This window comes from Ascaphus truei, chromosome 2, assembly GCF_040206685.1.
Source record: "Ascaphus truei isolate aAscTru1 chromosome 2, aAscTru1.hap1, whole genome shotgun sequence".
In the NCBI taxonomy this organism is placed as follows: Eukaryota; Metazoa; Chordata; class Amphibia; order Anura; family Ascaphidae; genus Ascaphus; species Ascaphus truei.
The window spans coordinates 117,678,342-117,702,725 of record NC_134484.1 but is presented as its reverse complement, the minus strand read 5'-3'; the positions used below and the strand labels follow the sequence as shown (position 1 = coordinate 117,702,725).

The 24,384-nt window shown below is 43.2% G+C and overlaps 1 protein-coding gene across 2 annotated transcripts in view; it reads left to right on the top strand.

The window, feature by feature from the left end:
- The window catches only part of SNTG1 (syntrophin gamma 1), a 918,236-nt gene that overhangs the window by 659,191 nt on the left and 234,661 nt on the right, over nt 1-24,384 (top strand). For both annotated transcript variants that reach the window (XM_075584465.1, XM_075584466.1), the window contains one exon: nt 2,202-2,259. In XM_075584465.1, the coding sequence (XP_075440580.1) occupies nt 2,202-2,259 (58 nt within the window). The remainder of the gene's footprint in view (nt 1-2,201; nt 2,260-24,384) is intronic.

Genomic DNA, 24,384 nt, shown 5'->3' with positions numbered 1-24,384 from the left:
TTAACAGCTATACCACCCATGCCAAGTTGCCATTTTGGACCTTAATATGTGAGCAGTCCCTCCATGGGCTCAGGAACCCACAATACTGTCTGGAATCCACCATTATATTGCTTTTGGCAAACCCCTTGGAGTTCCCTCACAAACCCCTATGGGTTCCGAAACCCCCTGTTGGGAATCAATGGTTTATGTTTTCTTACCAATGTAAGTAATGAGATTAGGCTCTTCTGATAAATATCTTGAGGTGATGAGTAGCATAAAAATAACTAAATATGCAGCATTTAGTCATTTTTTTGACCGCGCACAATATTTTTATACGACGAGTTATAAAACATGTCATTTTTAGTGGTTCCAATATAATTTTTTTCATTTTGCAAGAACAGCTCATTTTTTTTTAAGAATAAACCTTTGATATACAAATATAGCTTATTTATTTTCAGCCTGTGCGCCACGATGCAGCATGAGCACTTTGTTGTCCGCACCTCGTCTGTGGCTAAGACGCACAGACCTCATCTATGGTCAGTCGGAGTAATTACTGTATGTGAAGTTGCCGTTCAGTTCAGTGCACGGCAGGCAGGTGGTGCACTAAATATCTTCGCCTATGATAACCTGAATGCTAAAGTTCAGTAATAACCTAGCAGGTGTCTGAATACAAGATAAAAATGTACACGTCTCTTTGTCTAATGGCCTTGTATATCTTTACTGTTGCAGTTTCACACTTTTTTTAAACCCACTATGCATTGACCTAATCTGTCTCATAATGTGTACTGTACTTATTGAATCAGATGACACTTACCCTGCAGACTCACTCACAGACATACTTCTTTTCTTTCAGTCTCCACACTCTACACTTTGTAAATCTTACATGGTCAGATTGAGCCAACCTGAGCTGAAGCCCACATGGAGTTTCTCCTGAGAGCTCATAAATCCAGTTATTTTACTTTCAAGTAATAGAAGCTACAAACAATGTGTTTGTCTTATGTTGGAGAAATTAGGTATACAATATTTGCTGTCAAAGAGATATACAGTACATTAGGTGCTACTTTGGTGAAAGTTGTCAAAAACTAGAAAACTATAAACATTCACAGACATATACAGTAGTACCAAATTATGATGAGGATTAGTAAACAACTGAAGAACAACACTTATTTCTGAACGGAAATCAATAAAATGATGTTCAAGTCCACACATTACCAAAAAAGCATTTAAAATAAAAATGTAATTTTTTTCTGTTAAATAAACCTTCTAAAAGAATGGATTAAAATTACACAGTTCAAAGTTTTGGTAGCAATAATTGACCTGCAAAAGTGTAAATGTGTTGTAGGTTGGGGTGATTTCTATTGACCAAAATGTGTTAATTGATTAAATATAGCACAAAGCTTTCAAACCTCACACATCTTTTATTCAAGTGAACTGACATTGAACTACCTACATTTATAAAAATTCTTGCCATCTGAGGCCCCTTTTCAATGATGTTTAAAGCAGCATTCACATCATGATCAGCCAAAAACTGACATTTATGTGAATGGCAGTTTTTCAGATCTTTTTGAATAAGGGCCTCAGTAAAAGTTTTTTTTTACATCATAACTATATATTTTTTCACGTTTTGTTCTTCTACTATGCAATTTTATCCCAATATGTCAAAAATATAAATATTGCAGATATACTTAGTTATAATGAATGATAATCAAAAGGTCATTATTAATTTGTAATAAAATGATACTCTACAGTTACTCTAATGTATGTGTAAAATTCCCCCATTACCACATTATAACACATGAAATAAAGAGTTAAAAAAGGTGTGTGTTGTCTCCTAAAGGTAGACTACTTTTTAATACAATTTATTCATAGTAGAATATATTGCCTACAATAATATAAAGTATCAGTATGCTGCAAAAGTATGTTTAAAACAATCCTGAGTTGATTAGTAGCGGAATGAATAGCCATCTCCTTCAAATCTTGCCTCAATGCTTAATGTTACAATCGGTTGTGGTGTGGGGATAAATGGATGTAAATGTTTTATTACAAAATATCCTATTATATTATATTATATTTCTGCACATACAGTATGCATATTACTGCTTCTGTATATTTAGAATATCACATACTTTGTAGCAGACGACATTGCTTTTCTGTTAACCAATTTATTCTGCATGTTTATTTAATTTGTATTAATAGCAGTGATTTGTATGTGTCTTTTGTAGGGAGGATCAGAACATAATATTCCAGTTGTTATATCCAAGATATCCAAAGAGCAAAGAGGTATGTTCTCATATACTGTAGATTTCCAAATTTCTAAATCTAAGAATAATAATGGGAGACTGGCTTAATGGTATAATTTAAAAGATACATAGTACTAATTTGGTACAAACAATGTTTAAAATATTAATATACTTTTTCTAATACTGTAGTTAAATCATTAAAAATTATTCTATGCTTACCATAGCACCATATAACTCATATCATAACTCTGTGCCCAGAACATACTTGAAAACGAGAGGTAACTCGCAATGTGTTACTTCCTGGTAAAACATTTTTTATAAATAAATACAGTACATAAATAAATAATATAAGTGGTGGTAGTGGTGGTGACCCATTTTGTTTTTAATTATTGTTTACCATAAATAGTGGTTGCACTGTATATACACATGACAATGGGGCTTATTCATTAAACGGAATTATTGCTAATGAAAAACCATCGTAAAACAGCATGCAATTGAACGTGATGAAAATCAGTGTACTACAAAGAATTGCATAAACATCACATGATTTACATCTCCCGTGTGCATGAATTTTTCAGCTGATTTGAAGCAATAGCACCAGAACCCACCTTCCTCAGGGGAAAAGAATGGGTTAATAGGGAAAAAGAGAGAGTCATACTGTACAGGTTACATACTGTACTTGAGATACATGGGAAGTATGGAAAAAAAACTGTAACAAATATTTAAAGGCGTTACTTGCACATTTCCAATGATTCTCTTTCTCAGGGTGTTCCCAATTATAATTCATCTCACTACGTGGAGTAGGAGTAAAATTGGTCTCTGTTTCTCTCTTTAGAGAGTCTAGATTTCTAGGTGTTACTTTAAGGGCAATTTGCAATCTTGCATCTTAATGAATAGCCTATGAATATGTGATTTTCTTCCAATAGTTTGGTTCATTTGTAAATCACATAAAACTGCACAGCCACAACCGACAGCATAAAAAAAATACAGTTTTGCAAAATTTGAACATGCAATAAGTGGTTAAGTTAATATGGCAAGATTCGAAAATGGTTGTTTATGAATGGCAACACATTTATCACAGTTTTAAAATGGGCCCCAATATGCTATAAATCCACATTGCCTTGCTTGCAAATCTCTGAGGTCCGGTCATTTGAAAATGTGTTCAGAGACTTGGTGCATTCAGATAACATTCTCTCTGTGTAGTGACTTGATGAAAAAGAAAAATCAAGCATAGAAGTGACGTAAATTGAAATACAATGGGCAATTCTAATCTAACACCGAAAACAATAAGGAAAGGGCAACTCAAATATGTATGTGTTTAGAAAACTGGGTATAGGAGAAAGGTAAAAGAATTGTGATTGATTTAAACACAGAAGGATGCAATTATAGTCTTGCAAATACGTCAGTTTGAGTGCTGTATATGACAAATCTAATATTTGGAGACAATCTAAAACTTGTAGAGACTAATTAGATATGTCATTTTACCCACAATTCTTTTTTTTATACAATGATAGCACTGGACAGAGTAAGTACTATTCTATAAGACTTCTTCTTTCACCCAAAAACACCATACAACCCATTCACATGAATAACACACAAGGTATCTTCTGGGTTAATATGGGCCCATCTGGGTTCTCCCATAATTGTGTTCTGTAAGGAGGTTTGGAGATGGGCAGAACAGTCAGAATCAGTTCCGCGAATTTGACCAAAATCTGATCTGCACACGATTCAAAGGCGGGTTGGGCACTTAAAAATCCACCACTGGATTTCAGACAGAATCAGATTCCAGATCACTGGGAGAGGCAGAGAGAGAGTAAGGGAAACCAATTGTACTAGAGTCTCAAGTTCTATATATATCCCATCAAACCTCCCTCCAAATAATATAGGGAGAGATCTCCGTGCTCAAAAAGGAGGACACGTGAGTTACGTTGGAGGTATGCTAATTAAATATGCAAAATAATTTAAATGACTCATATATGACACTTGCTAAAGGGATTTCCCTAAAAACTATATTGAGTAGATATCTAAGACACCTTGTGAGGAATGGGGTAGTGATGTCCACCCTAAAAGAATTAGAACCCACAACATCTGCTAATCTGGGCAATTGCTCTAGCAGTGTGAGATAAACGAGCTGCTGAGTAGCAGCATTGCCACAACATACATTTCAGTATTACTGAGTGCTAATGCACAAAAAGGAGCACACCTGAGATACAAATGCAGCCAGACTTATTAGAAAGGTTTAAGGCTGCGGGAGTCCATGCTTCTGAATGGGTCACCAGCATTGTCAATCCTTTAGTGCCATCAGCCGCAATCTATATCAGAAGCCAGACAGTGCGGAGGGAGTCCCAGAGCAGCTCAGAACTCTTAAGGTAAGAAGCAGTGTCTGTGCATGGATTAAAGACATTTAAACCTGGTTGATGACATAGATGCCTGAATTTGGGTATCTATATCATAAGGGGGAATACTATAGGACCATATTTGGAAATCTACATTATCAAGGGGATAGGACAGAAGATGTACATTAGATGACCGAATATGGCCATGCTGGAGAAGCTGCTGTCTTTGGATTAGTTATTTTGTAAACTGATCTTTAGAATTGCGCAGTTAAAAGGAAATTGCAGAAATGTCACCATTCTTTAAAGAATAAAAAAGTCTTTATTTTCAAAGACTAATTGCTAGACTGTGGAATACGGTTCTAGAAAATTATTTTTCAGATTGTGATCCTCAAAAAGATTTTGCAGATGAGCCCATAAACCATTACAAATTCTCTTCACACAGCCTGTGGTTAATGACATATATATATATATATATATATATATATATATATATATATATATATATATATATATATATATATATATATATATATATATATATATATATATACTATTTTCACTAATACACTTTGTGAAGTTTTCTACAATTGAGTGCTGTCTATTGCTTTACCAGACCTTGGAACGGTAACGTATGTCTATATTATCCATATGGGGCATACATGGGAAATATATATATATATAGTCAAATAGAACAGTTGGCACTCCATAGGTGCTGATAGGCTGTAGGTGCTTGTCCCGTATGGATAATATAGACATACGTTTCCGTTCCGAGGTCTGGTAAAGCAAGAGACAGCACTCAATTGTAGAAAACTTCACAAAGTGTATTAGTGAAAATAGTGTCAAGAAACCCAACGTTTCGGTCCTCCAAAATGGGACCTTCCTCAGGGGGATACAAGGGGAGAGTGACAGACAAACCACATATATATACACATCAAGACTCTAACAATCAATTAGCATCAACCAATAACTATCAGCCAATTAAAATAATTGCACACACCTGCAGTGATGACATCATGTGTTGACCATACTTATGTAGCCCTTTTTCTGACACTCTAAAGAGACTACAGGTAACTGCACGCACCTGTGGCTCGAGGAGATCTGAGCCTCTGCTAGCTGGGAACCTGGGGTAACACTTATTAGCGCAGTGCCTCCAGTTACCCAAGATCCCCGTGATGTGAGATTCCCCTGGGCAAGAAACATATACACACACATGTATGATGCAACCAACTTTACTATAATGCACGATAACCTTAGCACTCTATCATATAAATATACATGCAGCATATAACCCAACACATAACGTATAATGCAATATAACGTTAACGCAGCTAAATGGTAATGTCCTTATAACGTGAGTGGCTGGGCCACGCTCTTAATGAGTATTGTCCTGTACAGTAGTGGCTCAGCCACGCTCTTAATGAGTATGTCCTTGTCCCATCACCGCGTGCCCCACACACCGTGTCCTTGCTCTAGTAGAAAGAATAACTCCGTGTATTAGGCCTTTGGTCACTCACTAGTGTCCTCAAAGAGTTACGCCTAAGGCGGGATCAGCGCCTGTTGACCAGTGTTGGTGCACTTAACGTAAATACCTTCCGGTCACGGCGATGACTGGTAATACTTCGAAAACGATCAGCCGAATCCTTGCTTGTCTTTGATGTCCGCAGTGCAGCTGTCTGGTCCCAAGCAGCTTACCAGAAAACCTGCCCGTACGCTTGTCCCTAATTGTCTACACAGTAAGGTGACTGATCGCTACCACTATGGGCGTCCCTGCAGCACAGCAACTCAGGGTTTTTTCCTAAGGGCCTGTGGGGTAAAGCTAGCCTATGCAGGCGGGTCACAGACCCCCTGCATGCATACACCCTCCTCTGTTACCTTCCGGATCCCCTCTCCTAGCGTGGTCTTTCTCACACGCTTCCTTTTCCCCCTCGTAATCCTAGCCTTCTGATTGGCTCCTCACATCAGGTAACCACTCTGGAGCTCATGGGAGTTGTAGTTCCTCAACTGAGCCTTTCTCTTACAGGCCCGTTATTCGCACGCTTCCATTGCGCATACGCGACCTTCCCACTCTCTCAGTGCCCTCTGCAAGGTTGCGCAACAACATGGCGGCACCCTATACTAGCGTGCCGCTGCGAAACCTGCCACACTCCCACCGAGCGCACATGGGAGGTTTCTAACACATCCCTACATTCTCCCCCTTGCAGAATCCAACGTCCCCGCTTGGGCTATACCTACGTAACTATACACAGAACGTTATATAATAAAAAATTAACGCAACACAGTACATCTGACTTATTACTCTATATCAAATTGCACATTTCATTGAACATTACCGCTACAGACTTCACTCTGCGGCAAGCCCACTGCTGAGCCTCATAATGGGGTGCCCCGAATTGATCATAAGCCATCATTGGAGGTTGACCAGTTATTTGGCTTCTGCGAAGTTGCTCTTCAGCTACCTCCTCAGGAGAGTAGTAAGTCTCGTTTGGCATTTCCAATTCTGCCCTTGAGGGGCTTGATAGGTCTACAAAGTCTCTTTGAGGCACAAAGCACGGGCTCTGCGGGTCTAGTGGCTGGCTCACGGGAGTCAGTGTATCTGTCGTTGGACCAAGGGGTTCTTTACCCGTAGCTCCTTCGGGAGATGCCCCTGTGGCCGGAAGGCCCCTTTGAGAGGTTCCCTCCATAGGATTCTCAGAGGTGGCATTTATTACAGTCTCTAGGCCATCCTCTGTACTTTCAGCTTCTCCATCAATTGAAAAAGTGGGTACCTCAAATTCGTTGTCCCCTACTTGAGGTATGGGGAGCAGGTGATTCCTATGCCATACCTTTACCCGGCCTTCGGAGTCCTTGATGCGGTACACAGGGAGGCCAGGCATCAGTAATTCCACCTCATACACCCCATCTCTCCACCGATCAGCCAGTTTGTGCTTTCCGGGAATGCCCAAGTTACGAAGGAGAACAGCATCCCCTGGGCGGATCTCTTTATGGTGCACCTTGTGATCATAGCGCCCTTTGTTACCCGCATTTAATTGCGCCACCGCCTTTTCAGCCAATTTATAGGCCTGCTGCAGGCTGTCTTGTAACCTTTGTACATAACGGAAATGCGTTCTGTTGGATACCCCATCGGTAGATATCTGTAGTCGCACATCCACAGGTTATCGAGCTTCTCTCCCAAACATCAAGAAGTACGGAGTATACCCTGTAGACTCGTGTCGAGTACAGTTATAGGCATGCACCAACGTCTCCACATGCTTCCTCCACTCCGTCTTCTGAGAGCCTTTTAATGTCCCCAGCATGTCCAGTAGTGTTCGGTTGAACCGTTCGGGCATAGCATCCTCTTCTGGGTGGTACGGGGTAGTCTGTGATTTAGCTATGTTTAACAACTTCAACAGTTCTCTAATGAGAGTACTCTCGAAATCCCTGCCTTGATCAGATTGGAGTCGGTTCGGTAGTCCATAATGAATGAAATATTTCTCCCACAATACCCTAGCCACTGTCACCGCCCGTTGATCTTTGGTGGGGAACGCTTGGGCGTATCTTGTATAGTGGTCTGTAATCACTAGTACGTTATCGATGCCCCGGGTGTCTGGCTCGATACACAAGAAATCCATGCACACCAAATCCATAGGACCAGAGCTTTTCAGATGGGCCATGGGGGCCGCCCGAGTGGGGAGTGTTTTCCTCTGTATACAGCGGGTACACCTTCGGCAATGCATTTCCACTGATTCTATCATTTTCGGACAATATAACCGGTCCCGTAGTAACCCGAACGTTTTGTCAATGCCCAGATGGCCATGATCATCGTGAAGGGCCCGGAGGACCATATTTCTCAGACTTTCTGGCAATAATAGCTGTCGCCGGTCGGGATGATTGTGGTATGGAATGACCCGGTACAATAGGCAATTGTCCAGTTCGAACTTCCCGAACTCATTCAACAATAGTTTCACCAGTTCTCTGGGGGCTTGCTTAAGAATAGAGTTCTCTTGCTGCAGAGCTTGGCGAGCTAGTTCCACCACTGGGTCTTGAATCTGGTATTGCACCAATTCTTTCCAGGAAATGATTTTATCTCTGGAAATGTTCATTCCTTCCCGACCTCGGTAGGCCCGGGGAACGGCTCAGGATTGACACCCTAATGAGTCAGCTACTCTTAGCTCTGAGAACGCCACCTGGTCGTTGACCACTGTTGCTAGTGAACATAGAGCACGTATGCCAGGCCCCAGAATTTCCTCCCATACCTCCTCTTACGTGGTGGGTTGAAGCACCGGCCTTCGTGACAGAGCATCTGCCCCTATGTTAGTGGGCCCTGGTTTATACTTAAGGTTGAACCGATAGTTGGCCAGCGCCGCCAACCACTGGTGACCTGTCGCATCCAATTTGGCGGACGTGTTGATGTAAGTCATTGGATTATTATCTGTCCTGACTTCAAACTGTACCCCATACAAGTAATCATGTAGCTTATCCACTAAAGCCCATTTGAGGGCTAGACACTCCAACTTGTGGACAGGATAGTTCTGTTCGCTTGGAGTCAAGCTTCTACTCGCATACGCCACTGGGTGGAGCCCTGTGTCATGTTTCTGGTGCAACACTGCTCCCAGGCCACTGAAGCTGGCATCCACATGTACAATGTTTTCTCGGTCGGGGTCGGCATAGGCCAGCACTGGGGCCTGGGTTAGGCTGGTTTTCAGTTTCAAGAACGCTTGCACACAAGCAGAGGTCCATTTCTCTCCAAATGGCGTTTGCGCTGTGGGGGTTTTCCTGCCGGTGTCCTCAGGACAGATTTTTAAGAGATTATTCATGAGTTTAGCTTTGCTTGAGTAGCCCTCCACGAATCTCCGGTAGTAGCCGCAGAACCCCAGGAAGAATCGAAGTTCTTGGACGTTGTTAGGCCGGGGCCAATTCACCACTGCCTCTATCTTCCCTGGGTCGGTGGATATCCCTTCAGCTGATACGATGTGACCCACGTATTTCACGGACGTGCGGCAGAATTTGCACTTATTCAGGGACAGTTTAAGCCCCTCCTTTTGAAGTCAATCCAACACCTTCATCAGCCGTTCCTCATGCTCCTCTAGCGTCTTCCCGAACACTATAATGTCGTCCAGGTACACCAAGAATTCTTGCGGGTTCAGGTCCCCCAGGGTCTTTTCCATTAGCCTCTGAAAGGTAGCCGGAGCCCCGTATATCCCTTGCGGCATACGGGTGAACTGGTAGAACCCTAGCAGGCAGATGAAGGCCGTTCTCTCCTGATCTTCCAGATCCATGGGTACTTGATAATACCCCGACCTCAAGTATAGTACACTGAACCATTTACTGCCTGTCAATGCGTTCAAGAGGTCCTCGATGCGTGGGAGGGTATACTGATCAGGTACCGTACGATTGTTCAAGGTCCGATAGTCCACGCAGATTCGTACGGTCCCATTCTTTTTGCGAACCACTACGATTGATGAGGCATAGGGACTGCGTGATCCTTGAACGATACCAGCTTTCTCCATTTCAGCTAGTAATTTCCTCACCTCTTCCATGTCTCGGGGTGCTATGCGGCGAGAACGCTCCCGGAACGGTGCGGGGTCGCTCAATCGAATTGTGTGGTGGGTGCTGCAACTGCACCCCACATCCATATCACTTAGGGAGAACACCCCCCATCTTTCTTCCAGTTTGGTCTGCAGTCTTCCTTTCCAGTCCTCTTCAAGGGTGAGTCTCCGAAGTCAAATGCCAACCTTGGGGTCACGGCATGTGCGTTGGCCACCGGGTGCTCACCTACAGTACTCTCTTCCAGGGTTACGGGATAGATTCGACCCAATGGTTGCCGGCGGTCAATGCACATGGTATAGGGAGAAAGGTTCCGCACGTACACCTGGGTTCGAGCCGGAATTTTCCCCGACCACTTCTTTATCGAGGCCAATACTTCGTAGCCGAGCCGCTGGTCATCGCGGGTCGAGCTTTCCAAGGAGAACAGTTGATACTCCGGACGTCTGGCGGGATAATGACAGGCGGCGACCATCATTCTTCCTTCCCCGGGTGGTATCTCGGTTAACCCCCGCACGTGGCTATACAGCATCCCATGCTCCTCTTCGGTCGCAATCTTACCGCAAACCTCTTGTAATACCGGACAAGCAGCTAGGGCCAGCAACGGCGATTCACCCGCTTCTTGCATATACATGCGGAGCACAGCTTGTACAATGTCTGTGTTGGTCCCCATGATTATCAGGGCGCTGGGATGATCCTGGGATTCCGGGTATACTAAAGCCTCCACCTCCATGGGATGATGCTTGCCGGTGTTCAACTGGGAATGTCCAGGTGCACCTTCACCACCCCGTCAATAGGATCGTCTTTGTGGCTCACCCCTCTCAATCGCAAAGAGTCAGCCGATAGAAACGGCAGCCGGTGTAAGTGTTGATCGTAGAAGGGGCGATACACGATGCTCACCTGGGACCCAGTATCCATCAGTGCCAAGGTGTAGATGCCTTCAATCACCACCCTGACGATGTCCGCCGGCCCGATTTGACTACTTGTCGAGGACGGGGCCATTGCCTCAACGGCCTGCGGGGTACACAGCATAGACTTGGCTGATCGGGACACTGTTTTCCGTAAGGAGGGGCAGCGCGCTCGAATGTGCCCCATTTTACCGCAAGCGTAGCACTGGAGCTGACTGCGGTAGGTGTTGTCGCGGAAGGTCGGCGAAACTCGCCCCGACACGAAGCGCTCCCTGGTGGCCGCAGCCACTTCAGAGTCCTCTTTCTCCGGGTTCGCGTCCCTTGGCGCCTCGGCTTTAGTTTCCGACTTCTTGGCGTCTTTAGCCGCAACCACCGTCTTCTTTCCCGGGGTCAGGTCACGCCCCAGTAGCACAGTCTCATGTGCCTTGACCCGATCCATCAGATCACCAAAAGTCAGTGCTTGCCCCGGCGTGAGACAGCCGCTGACGCGTACGGACACTGGGTGTAATGGAAGGAGTCCCCTCAGTAGCTGAGTGGTGCGTAGTCCGTCGGCCTCCACCTTTGGCACCACCCCCTTTCTCACCAAGGTCCACAGGTCTAGATGCAACCGTCGAAGAAAGTCAGACACCATCTCTCCTTCCTTCTGGGCCAGAGCATGGAACCTGGCCATTAGCGCAAAGGCATCCACAGGAACCCCGTACACTTTGGTCAGGGAGTAGATGATGCCAGCCACGTCAGCATCCGGGTTGTCGTCCCGATAGCAGTGCACCATGTGGGACACTGGGGGCCGCAGGCATTCAATTATGCGCTGCCTCCAGACGGCATCTGTGCATGACCATTCAGGTAGTACCTGTTCCGTGTGGTCCAGCCATTCCTCAAATCCAAATTCTCCCAGGGGAGTGGGTTAGTCCCCAGAAAACGCCTTCAGTTTTCGGTATTGAAGGGACTGCATAGTGTGGTGAATGGCTTCTGCAAGCACAGGGATGGAGGCGTTATCCAGCAGGCTACTCCCAGTATGCGAATACACGTCTAGTCTTGACAGGCTGGTTCTGCTCAGCGCGGGCCTAATGGCCGAGGGAGTGAACGAAGTGCCTAGGCCCATTGCGGCGGCCATCGGGGGGTCAAGCTGCTCGCAGGGGTACGGACAGGACTGGTCGTGACGGCACTTGACAGACCAGTGTGGCCCCTCTGTGGGGTGGACACAGCCAGGGTTTCGGCGGAGTCTACCGGTACTAACGGGCATTGAATGCCGGGGACGTCGGGCAGAAGTAGTACTGAGGGCAGTGTGGTGGTTGTTGCTAAAGACGCCAAGAAGTCGGAAACTAAAGCCGAGGCGCCAAGGGACGCGAACCCGGAGAAAGAGGACTCTGTAGCGACTGCGGCCACCAGGGAGCGCTTCATGTCAGGGCGAGCTTCGCTGACCTTCCGCAACAACGCCTACCGCAGTCAGCTCCAGTGCTACACGAGCAGGGGTTAAGCAAAAATACCATATAATGATAGTACCAGGTAAGTACATATAGTTACAATCATAGATAGAGGGAAACGTATGTAGGGCACGTAGTGATGTTGTAAGACTCCTATTTGGAAGTCTTTTATTTTAAACTTGACGAATTTGCAGCTGACCAATAGTTACATCTTCATAGTTTGATTATGGTTTTCATCTACTGGCACTAATCTGCTGTGCCTGTGTTTATATATGTGGTTCCTAAGGCTCATTACACCTGCGGTGATATCTGTGTTATTCAGGTGCAGTGTTGGGTCATGATATTAGGCTTTTCCACACTTGAACCTGATCGTTAAGGGAGTTCACCTGTTCCTGCTATATACACCTCTAGTTTTTATCTGGATCACACTATACCTATGATAATAACTATGTGTGTATCTGACCTAGTATCACCATCATATTAGGAGCAGTGTTTTGATATTAGGATTTTCCATACCCTTATCTGTTTATTAAAGGAGCTCTCTATCTATGATTGTAACTATATGCACTTACCTGGTACTATCATTATATGGTATTTTTGGTGCAAATTAGGTTCTGGTCCTAGGTGGTTCACCCATACCACTGCTGTATCTGCCTTGTATCTCCTAGATTATTAGTTTAACATGCTATTAAGTGGTTAAATATCTAGATCAGATGACAGACAGTTGTCAAATTTATTTTAATTTTGGTTACACCTACATTATCGGTAATATATGTTTTATGTAATGCCAATAAAGGTTATATTTTATATGTATGTGGTGTGCATTTAAGTGAATTCTATTTTGAGTACACTGTCTTGTGTGCTCGCCACTTTTCCTGATTCACTTCAGTTCACAGTTTTGCACCCACCTGATAATTATCGAATTTTCATTAAATTAGTATGGCCCTTAGTTGATCACTCCCTATCCCTCTCTTTGTTTTTTGCACTATGGGCATCCCTGCAGCACAGCAACCTTCTGTGACTCAGGGGTTTTTCCTAAGGGCCTGAGGGGTAAAGCTAGCCTATGCAGATGGGTCATGGACCCCCTGCACGCATACACCCTCCTCCGTTACCTTCCGGATCCCCTCTCCTAGCGTGGTCTTTCCCCCATGCTTCCCTTTCCTCCTCCCGTAATCCTAGCCTTCTGATTGGCTCCTCACATCAGGTGACCACTCTGGAGCTCATGGGAGTTGTAGTTCCTCAACGAGCTTTTCTCTTACAGGCCCGTCGTTCGTACGCTTCCATTGCACATGCGCGACCTTCCCACTCTCTCAGTGCCCTCTGCAAGGTTGCGCAACAACATGGCGGCGCCCTATACTAGCATGCCGCCGCTGAACTTGCCACACTCCCACCGAGCGCACATGGGAGGTTTCTAACACATCCCTACATTTACATAAGGCCCTCCCTGTTGCCTACATCATCATACATCCTGCTGTGTGTGGTGTCCATGACAAACACACTGTTGCAAAACACTGCGAAGTTTAAGTGAGTTATAGAAATAAACTATTGTATGTTGTTAACATTTTGCTAACAATAGACACTACAGTCTCTCTTTTCCTTAAAATAATTTTGCCATATTAAAATAGATATCTCTCAACAGTAATTGCTAAAATGTAGAAACTATAAACGTAACTCAAACTGAGGAAGGCCAAGTTATCCCATTAGTGGATCTGTACCTGACTACTTTACAGTATGTATTAGATTTTAAACTATTAACCATTTTGTAAGAGACGTGTTCAGAAGTACTGTACGCAATGGAGACCATTTAAAGTGAGACTAAAATTAGACTTTGTTGCGCCTGTCCCTTTAACACAGCAAAATATTTAAATGAAGCAAAAGAAAACCTACTCCACTTTGGAGAATATCTACACATGTAGTCCAGCCCTCTCTACCTGGGTGGTTAGCTAAGCTATTTACCAGTCCCAAAGATATATATATTTATACAGATATATAACAGTCCCAAAAGAAAGTCTTATCTGTCTCTTGTAGCTGTAGGGGAAACCTCTCTGCTCTCCTGGGTCAGCACCTTTGTGTGCTAAGGCAATGTCTGTCCAGGTATAGAGGTCTGGTCCCTTGTCTTACTATCAGCATACAGTCCAGTCCTTCTGCAGCTCAAGACATCTGTTCCTCTGGTCAGTCCAGTGTGGACTAAGGAAACATCTGTCTGTCATTCCTTGATTCAGCCCCCAATTGTGAGACTAAGGAATCCTCTTCCCATGTCTCAGAGCAGGCTTTATCTGACAGAGCTATGATTAGGCAGGTGGAGTTGGTTGATTGCACACCAGCAATTAACCAGCACACTGCTGGATTAGAGGCAAGTTGCTTTAACAGAGATAAGTCCCTGTTACAAATTTAAACAGTCTTTTAAGGGAAATAGAGGCAGTACTTACCCTTTTTAGCCTTGTTGATTTGTGTTCTGGTAGGGTCAATGCTGTTTCCTATTCTCCTGTGAATCCAAGCTTTGTTTGGGTGGATGTTGCTTTGCTTCAGGTGGCTCCTCAGCGTCAACAAACTTTTGAACAATAGAACAATGCCAAACAATATCTTTTCTATAGGATCCCCAGATGCTGAGATTCGAAATTGGATATATGGTATTTTGACATAAACTTGTGACTTCATAGGAGTTCTGCCGGCATTACACCTGTTGTAGAATGAGGAGTGGCATGATAGGCCAAGAACATTGCCATTAATTTGTTGCCCAGTCTTTCTTCTCACAGTGGTCAATTCTTATAGCTTTTAGTAATATTCTTATTTGTTTCACTTATCGGTTGGCTTTTGGCCTGTATGGTGTAACATTTCTATGCACAATACAAGTACATTTTAAACTATTTTGAAATTATTTTGATGTAAAGTGGGACCCATTGTCACTCAGCATAAGTTTAGAAAGTCCATGTGAGGCAAAGACCAACTCCAAACGGTTCATTATTGTTGCAAAGGTGGATTTCTTGAGGATTACCACTGTCTGACTTCGTAAATAATAGTCTATATGAGCAATAGGTGATAGCCTTAAGAATGTTCCAATGATCAATAGCCAAGTTCCAGTTGACATAGCGTTCAAGTTCAGGTTTTCGTTTGGACCCAACAATTTGGCATTCTTGAAAGGAGGCAACCATATGCTCTACATACTTATCAATCACTGGCCAGCAGATTTTCTCTCGTATCCATCCGTAGTTCTCAACTCCTTGATGTCCTTCATGTGCTAGTTGTAAAGTGTTCCTACAAGATTTATTGGGTATGACAATACAATTCCCATGCATTATTACTTTTCCTGCAATTGTAAGTTCGCTCTTTGACATACAGTAGCAAATTTTTCCAATGTAACCATTCTAATCGATCTTTCTTATTTTATTGAATTGCATTTGCAGCAAGAAGTACAGTACACGGTCCTCTGCAATGCTGTAGCTTGGTGGAGGAATTAGAGATACTGTTGGCCATAGTTGAATTTCACTCTGAAATGGCAAAGGAGAAGTCTTAATACCCACCTTAGGGCATAGGATTATGATTTTGGTGAGAATATTGCCTACAATGGACCCATGATCTGTAATAAATGAAAAGTCATGTCCATATAGGTATACAGTACATTGAATCTACATACCAGGCTTCTAGTGCTTCTTTTTAGGCTTTGAGTATTGTTATTTTATATCATTGAGTGCTGTGCTTGCAATAAATATATGCTCATAGTTACCATCTTCTTGCTTCTGCACTAGGATGGAACCTAATTAGAGTGTAGGTGCAGTGGGATAAAAGAATGCTAGCGTCATGGTACAAGTAAGTAGTTTCTCTTGTTAATTAAAATCATTCAGTTCTGCTGCACCCCACACCCATTACACTGTTTTTAATATTAGTTATCTGAGTGGTTGAGCAACGGTGGCCACATCAAGAATTAACTTTGCCCAGTCATTTTTTAGACAAAAGGCATCGCGTCGAGTCTCACCCATGACCCATGACCAAATATGGTCATCTTCCCATGTGCTCATGAAAAGATTTGCATAACTCGGCGCAAATCTACCCCATGGCCGTTCCACATAATTGGAGGTAAAAAATTTAATTAAACCAAAATAAATTTCTATTCATAATGTATTCAATACATTCAATGAGGAACTGGATTACCCTTTTTTTCCAAAAATTTAGAAACTGCTCTACATCCATCACAATATCTTAAGGATGTATATAAGGCATACAAGTCTGTCATAACCAGACAAAAGCCATCCTGCGATTCAAAGAGTCCAGCTGAAAGCAAAGATGGGACACACCGCTTGGTTTCCTGGCTCCAAGCAGCTGACGTAGATCAATTTGATCAAACTGCTGTTAATCTACTAACACCATGTGAGTGTGTTTTACCATATTTTTTAGTATAAAGTTTTCTATCAGATCGCACTATGGTCGGGTTTCCTGTTTAATTTCCATTAAGGTGAATACATCTGTGGAGGCATTTGGCACAGCATCACAAAGATACCTTTTTATACACTATACCAGTGGGAAATTTGTGAGTACTCAATTCATCAGATTTTGAAGAAAAGAAACACTTAATTTGAATCACAGACAAATTGCACTACAGTATATATTTTTTGTCTTTTTCACACACCTGCGCTCCCTAAAATATCTGGACATCTACTGTACAATTATTCATGGATTGAGAAAGCAATCTAAAATTAGGGTTTGAGCTGCAAACTTATATCTACTACTAGGGTATATTATTCACTTAATCACTTTTTTTTTTTTTAATATATGCACTTTTTGGTATATTATACACTTTTAAATCACTGTATTCCTAATTAAGTAATACCACTAATTATATCTAAGCGCCACAAGGATAACACTTTGTTTGTTTACACTCGACTTGTTCCACCATGGTTTGGTGGCCTAGGGAGGGTCAGCTACCTTGAGTTCTTCGGTTGCCTCCACGTGAGCGGGGGTCAGGACCCACATCTTGAAATGTGGCTTCATGGTCACAAATTTATCTGCCGTTGTGATGGCCTCCTCGTGCATTCCTGGCTTATGATCTATGACCCACTCCCACACCTTTGGTACACATTTTGTAACGCTCGGCCTGCCCACAAGCCAGACGAGACCCCGGGACTGAGGTGGAAAGGAGTAATACCGCACACCTAACAGTAAACGGTGGCACGGCCGGAGTGTTGAAGTAGCGTACAGTTGATGGTCCGGGTAACAAAAATAGAAAGGGTACCGTACTTGCCAACTCCAGCGGTGGAACGTAAAGTCCGTAAGTCAATGGTCATGGAATGGAGAGAGCAGCGTAGTAGAGTATCCGTAAGCCTGGGTCATGGAGTGGAGAGAGCAGCGTAGTAGATTGTCCATAAGCCGTGTCCAGGGGATATAGAAGTCTGCAAGGTAGACAGTCCAACGCCAATTCCAAGGGGTACCAGAGAGCAGCATAAACGAAGTCCGAAGCCAAAGGTCAAAATCCAGGGAGGTCAACAGAATATCCAGGGACAGGAACAGGAACTGAAAGACAAAAGGGGCCAGGCAACAGCAGACAGCACCAAGGTACAGAAGCTATGCAGAGCAAAGAGGAAATGGTGAGGGGAGACTAAATAGGGGGCTGTGACCAATCAGAGGAAGGGGAGGAACAGAGGAGTGGCCCAAGGGAGGACCTGATAGGGGAGAAGTGTCTGGGAGGCTGGGGCCTATCGGTGCAAGGGTAGGGACGGAGGAGCGGCCCGAGGGAGGACCTGATAGGGGAGAGGTGCTTGGGCAGCTAGGGACTGTCAGAGCAAGGGGAGGAGTGGATGAGCGGCCCGGGGAAGGGCCTGATAGGAGAGAAAGTCCTGAGAGGCGGACCTGACCGAGCAGGGGCAGGGAAGCGCGTGATGCAAGTGCCGTGTCAGCAGAGGCGGAGTCAGGCGCCCAGTGCCAGCACATTGAAGCCTGGGTCCACGTGCACCCGTAGGGGTGACAAGCGCGACCCAGAAGTGTGGGAGCAGCCGTGGCGGGGGCTGCAAGGTGTGAGGCACGTCACCGGGGACCCTGGGCGGCACAGAGCAAAAGTAAGGAGGCGCTGGAAGCGGGTGTACTTGCAGCGCAGAACCTTACACATTTGGTGCAAAAACTGCTCAAGGATGAGGAGTTCCATCAGGCCCTGGAACGTGGTAACTCTGCATCTGGCTACCCACCAACGGCTGGGATGGGCTAGCAATGAATTGAACTCCACGTAGGCGTCCCCTGCGCATTTATCCAGAGGCTTGAACTGGGTGCGATAGAACTCCGGCATGACCAAATATCTGACTAGAAAGTTGGCCTTCACATACACTGGCGACACACTTTATTCTAGCTCGGCTAGTCCCACGAATTCGGGTATACCCGGGTGTATTGAGGTTTGTGACTGTTTTCTGCCCGAGTGCATTGAGGTATTTTCCAGGCAGGGATTGAAGCATTTTATTCCCGCTGGCTGCAATACTGCACAGTATATATATATATATATATATATATATAGGAGTTATGTGCTGTATTTAATACATTTATTTTCATTCACCTGAGTGCTGTCTCCCTTTTTGCTGCTATGCGGTAATGTATATATATATATATATATATATATATATATATATATATATATATATATATATATATATATATATATATATACTGCATTACAATTCATGAATTTATGCCATCTGGTAGACACGCGAAGCATTGCAGCCTATTAAATCCTAATCATTATCATTTAACAGATCAGCCACCCGTCAGCCAGGCATGAACATAGGCTGGGAAGGAAAACGCAACGGGGCTTGTCAGAGGTGAGGAGCGGCGCATTCCAGGTATCTGCCAGGTACATACTGGGTATTTGCTCGAATAAAGTGTGTCGGTGCAGTAGTCATAATTGCCGGCATCTGCACAGTCGATCTCCCGGAGTGCGTCCTGTGCCTTCCCCTTCAGCTATGAGCTCAGGTATTTTACCCACAAGAACTCTGGCAGCTGGTGCAGTGAGTATTGTTCTCAAATGCATGCAGGAAACCATCAATGTCATCGGTGCCATCCACGAACTTCGCAAAGCTCTTGTATGACACACGGGTCAAGGAACCGTGACTACTGGTCGTGGAGGGGGCCACATTTGGTATCGCAGAACACGTTACCATCTGGAGTGCCTGCATGAGTTGTTCCACGGATGCCTTGATAGCCACAAAATCGATTGCCGCAGAAGGAGGAGTGGCTACCGGGTCAACTACCAAGGATACCGGGTCAACTACCAAGGAATCTGCCTATTCCACCTCCTCGCTAAGGGAGGATTCAGATTCCAATTCCAGGGTAATGGCTTTAGTATCCGCAAAAACTTCTGCATCAGCAACCTCGGACAAACCAGCCTTTGCCACTCAATGTCCTCCACGAGGCCTCCCTTTTCACTGCCCTCGGTCAGCAGACAATAGCCCTCACAACAAGCTACAATATCGGCTATTGTCTAGCCATGGTAATGGCCAGATTTTCCAGCCATCTTGGTCAAGGCGAGTAATTAGGGTGAATGTGAACGGAGATGTACACCGGACTATGCACTGTATGTCTGCCACTACTGGTCCTGCAGTCTTGAAATCAAGACTGACTCAGAACTTAAAACCCTGCAACAGTTTCAGGGCTGAGCCTAGTGATCCCACTTCTGCCACCATAAAAAAAAGCCTGTCACGGGGGAACAGAACTTTTAACTTTTAACACTGAAACTACTGGGATCACTATTCAACTATTATAGTTGAATAAACAAAAGTTTATTCTGGCAAGCCAGCAAACACACAAAATACATAAACACAGTGAAACACTCACCAACTGGGGCCTGGGGGCACGAAACTAGCCTCAACTAGGTGCAGGGGCCTACTTCAGTAGGCTTGCCCCAAACATCTTCTTCCCCGGCATCTCTAGGAATTCTCCGTAAAGCACAGTGCTATTTCACACAGAACTCTTTTGAATCTCCTGCTAGCTGTGTCTCCTATAAGCTTCAAAGTTGTTCCGGTTCCCTTATCGGCCACACTCCTTACATAGCCCTTGGTTGCTATACTTAACATGGAGCAGGACCGCCGACCAATCAGGAAGCGTATCGTGAGGCAGCAGCCAATCAGAGGACGAGGGCTTGTCTGGCTGCACCAATCACTGGAGGGGGCCAGCATTGGCACTCTGGATCACCCACAGGGGAATGAGATGCCAGCGAGTGGGAGATTTGCAGTAGCCAATGGGAAAAGCGCCTTTGTTGCTGAGTCCCGGCAACGGTTCCCTTGGCCAGCCCCATATTCCTCTTTGAGTAGGCACCACAGTATCTATGGGGATCAATGGCTCAGCTTCGCCGAGAACCAGTTCCCTGAGCCTGCATCTCAGCCCTTCCCCGCTCACCATTGTTCCGATCCCCAGGCTGCCCCCAGCCTCTGTTATGAGCCGGCATTTCTCCACATGCAGCCCAGCAAACTGAATTACTGGCGCTGCACAAAGAGGAATGCCACAAACACCACAGACATTTTCTTGGCTTGCTAACTGTATGGGGGAATACACTAACACAAGGAATAAAGTGCTTTTATACATATACAATCCCTGGTCCCCAAAACCTACAGTTTTCCATCTTCCAGACATCACTTTGATTAGCTCTTTTCTGAAATTGGTTATATAAAACATTACATTACATACCATCCAAATGAACCTCACAGAGGTGGCTATTACACACGGTTTTGGGGAGCCAGCCGGGCTTCATCTTTATTATGTGAGGCTGGCTACCCCCGTCACAGACACATCTCATGTCCATCCAACTCTGGATTTCGGAGCCCTATAATACCACTTGTAGTGGTGATACCAAGGCAGTTGGTGCCCCACAGTTTCAATTATATCTTTCTCTTGAACCCAATTTTCCAGCACCTTTCTCACACAGTGGGGAATGTGTGTTGCTGTTAAAGTTCTATAGCTCTTGCAATATGCTGAGAATTAGATTTGGCTCCCTTAACAATCTTCTCATAAATTGCTGTAATCTATACAGTATTACTCAATTACTTGATTTTGACTCTAATTATTTCCTCTGTAAAATTTCTATACTTACAAGACTATGTTAGACTGTTTAATCTTATCCAATAAGTGCCAGTAGAATCCCCTTTTTTTTTGATTGGCCTACTTCAAATGGAAGATTTTTCTTTGGTTCAAAATACTCACTCACCTTCTGAATGGCTTTACAATAATCTGAATAATCCCCAGCCTCCTCCAATGTTTCAAATATGTCTTGGACTTCTGATCCTACCAGATGCAGCAAACATGCCTTTTTCTGCAGCACTGCTGGCACTTTTGTAGCTGCCACATAGAAATTAAAACGTGTTTCCACTTTCCCTAACATTGTGCAATACTACTTTGATCTCCAGTCACATCAGAGAGTCCAACTGTTGGTTCTAGGAATGTCACCATTTTTGTCACCACAATGAAGTACTGTGAGTGATAGGCAAGCACATTGTCTTTGTTGCAGCTTCTGAGCTGCTTAATTTATATTTAAGCACTGAAACACTTAATTTTACTACACAGTGTAACGCTTGGTGAATCATATAAATGTAACAATAGTATGCTGTTAACTCTTTAACACTTTCTAATATGGAAGAAACAAAACTTCACTCTTAGTTTAGAGTACCAGTCTATCAGAGACTTATGTTTATTATTATTGCGTAGCTACAGCAAGAGAACATATGTAAAGAGAAGCTGAGATCTGGCTAACATAGGCACTAAATATTTATCCGTGATACATCTATTGTATAACCTAGTCAAGGAGGTGTGAATTCACAATTTCACAATGTCTCACAACACTGGGTGATTACTTGCGGTTATGACACTTAAACAGCTATTCACTACACAAATTGGTATAGATATACAAGACATGTTTACACCATTCAAGGCTGAAATCTGACTAGGCCAAAATATATGGAATGTAGATCATAAGCATTTTCTTGCAAAACACATACACAGCCGTTAAACACCCGCAAATGTACCCACAATACATTTCTTCAGCAAAACAAGTTCTTACCCATAAATTCCTGCTATAGCAAGGTCTGCAGTTTTATTCTACAATAACCATAGACACAAAAATATGTATGCTGGGTATTACCAGAAGAGATACAACAAAAAACAAACAAAGATGCCCAAAGCTGCTTCCAATGTGACAGAAATACACAGTGCAATACCTATATATTCTCTTGAAAAAGGGTCATTTACTTTAACCCTTTGACCAAAGCATCTTAAGCCTGCTGTCACTTACAAGGCATGACCGTTAGCAGGTCCTAACACTCCCTGAGTTAAAATTCTTATTTACCTGTGTAATTGCAGGAAGAATGATCTGCATTGGATCTGTTGTAACCTGGCAAAATGAAACTGACCTGCTAATTTGGAAAGTGGGGAGGGGTGAGCTTAAACCTTGCGGTGGAGGGGCCACTACCCTCCCAAAAAAAGCTGAGGCCAGCTGGACATAGTTAATAAACACACAGATACCAACAAGCTCTGAGAAACCCCAAACATTACCACTTCCAATGTGATAAAAATACACACAAAGGGGTCAAGAGAATATATAGGTATTGCACTGTGTATTTGTCACATTGGAAGTAGCTTTGGGCATCTTTGGGCATCTTTGTTTGTTTTTTGTTGTATACATTTAGCCACGCCCACTAGCATTCCTTTTGACAATATATATATATATATATAATATGTGTTTATTACACAGAGAGGCAGGAGAGACAGGAAAAAGAATGAATTTTATAGGAAGCAAACAAAAGCCTGTGACAAAACATTTATCACAAGGAGAAATGACCATCGTTGGACTAACATTATATTCGTATGAATTCCAAGGGTTATTAATAGACCAAGATGACAACCAAAAGTAAGATGGATGGATGAAATGAGTAAATTCTTTGGAGCAATGTGGAGAAGAAAGGCTTACAATCAAAGTACCTAGAAGATCATCGGTGAGGGCTTCATCCAGCAATGGATCAACAAGGGCTGACAATGATGATGAATATTATTTTTATTAAAAGTGAAGTTCTCTGCCATAAGGAACATTTTAAGACATTTATTTTGGGGTAAACACACATACTCAGCACTTAAATGGCATTTAGTCTGAAACTAAATTAGGGCTGCAATAAAGACATACAGTATGTATCTACATGAATCAATAGTGTAAGGATTCTTTATCAAAAGTGCTTGTTTTATGTGGAGAAAGAATCATTATCAATGTCTTAAAGCTCTTACTGATTATTTAGGATCAATGAGGATTATTTAATGTGCATTCATTAGTAACTGTAAATCGTTTATTTTATGTTATTTTATTGGCATCAAGAGTCTAAAATTGAAATCCGCTGGAGTCTACTTTCAATTGAATATTATGGCACTTTAAAATAATTGAAGCACATTTGTAAATAAGGAATAAAGAGTATCACCATATCTACAATGACCTCAACTACAATCTTTCACTATGTGAAAAAGATATATCTATTTAAAACCTTGATCTTGCTTTATCTAATAAAAATCAAATTAAGTTTTTGTGCTTTCAAAATCTGTGCCCCTACCACAAAAAAACAGTATGCAATGTATTATATATCTCACTTTAGCATATTTAAGTGGCATTTTATTTTTTTACAACTTTGGAAATAAAACAAAACTTTTTAATTATTAGAAATGACTAAATTAGATTTAGTGAGCAACAAATTAATGCATACGTAGTTGTGCAGTTGTAATCTGAGTTGCATGTTATACTAAGGAAACGTGTTATAAATTACGTACAGTATACACCTTAACATTATAATGTAAGCTTATAAGGGTCCATGTTAAAATGGACAAAAAGAAAAAAGGGACACTGTAACAGGGGAGTTATCCCTGTTCAGGTAATGTGCCTGTTATGGAGGTTAACTGCTAGTAGTCAATTAACAAACACCACCTGCCTGATTAGATGGCTTAGAAAAGCCTGTCTTTTGAGACAGGAAGAGAGACTCCT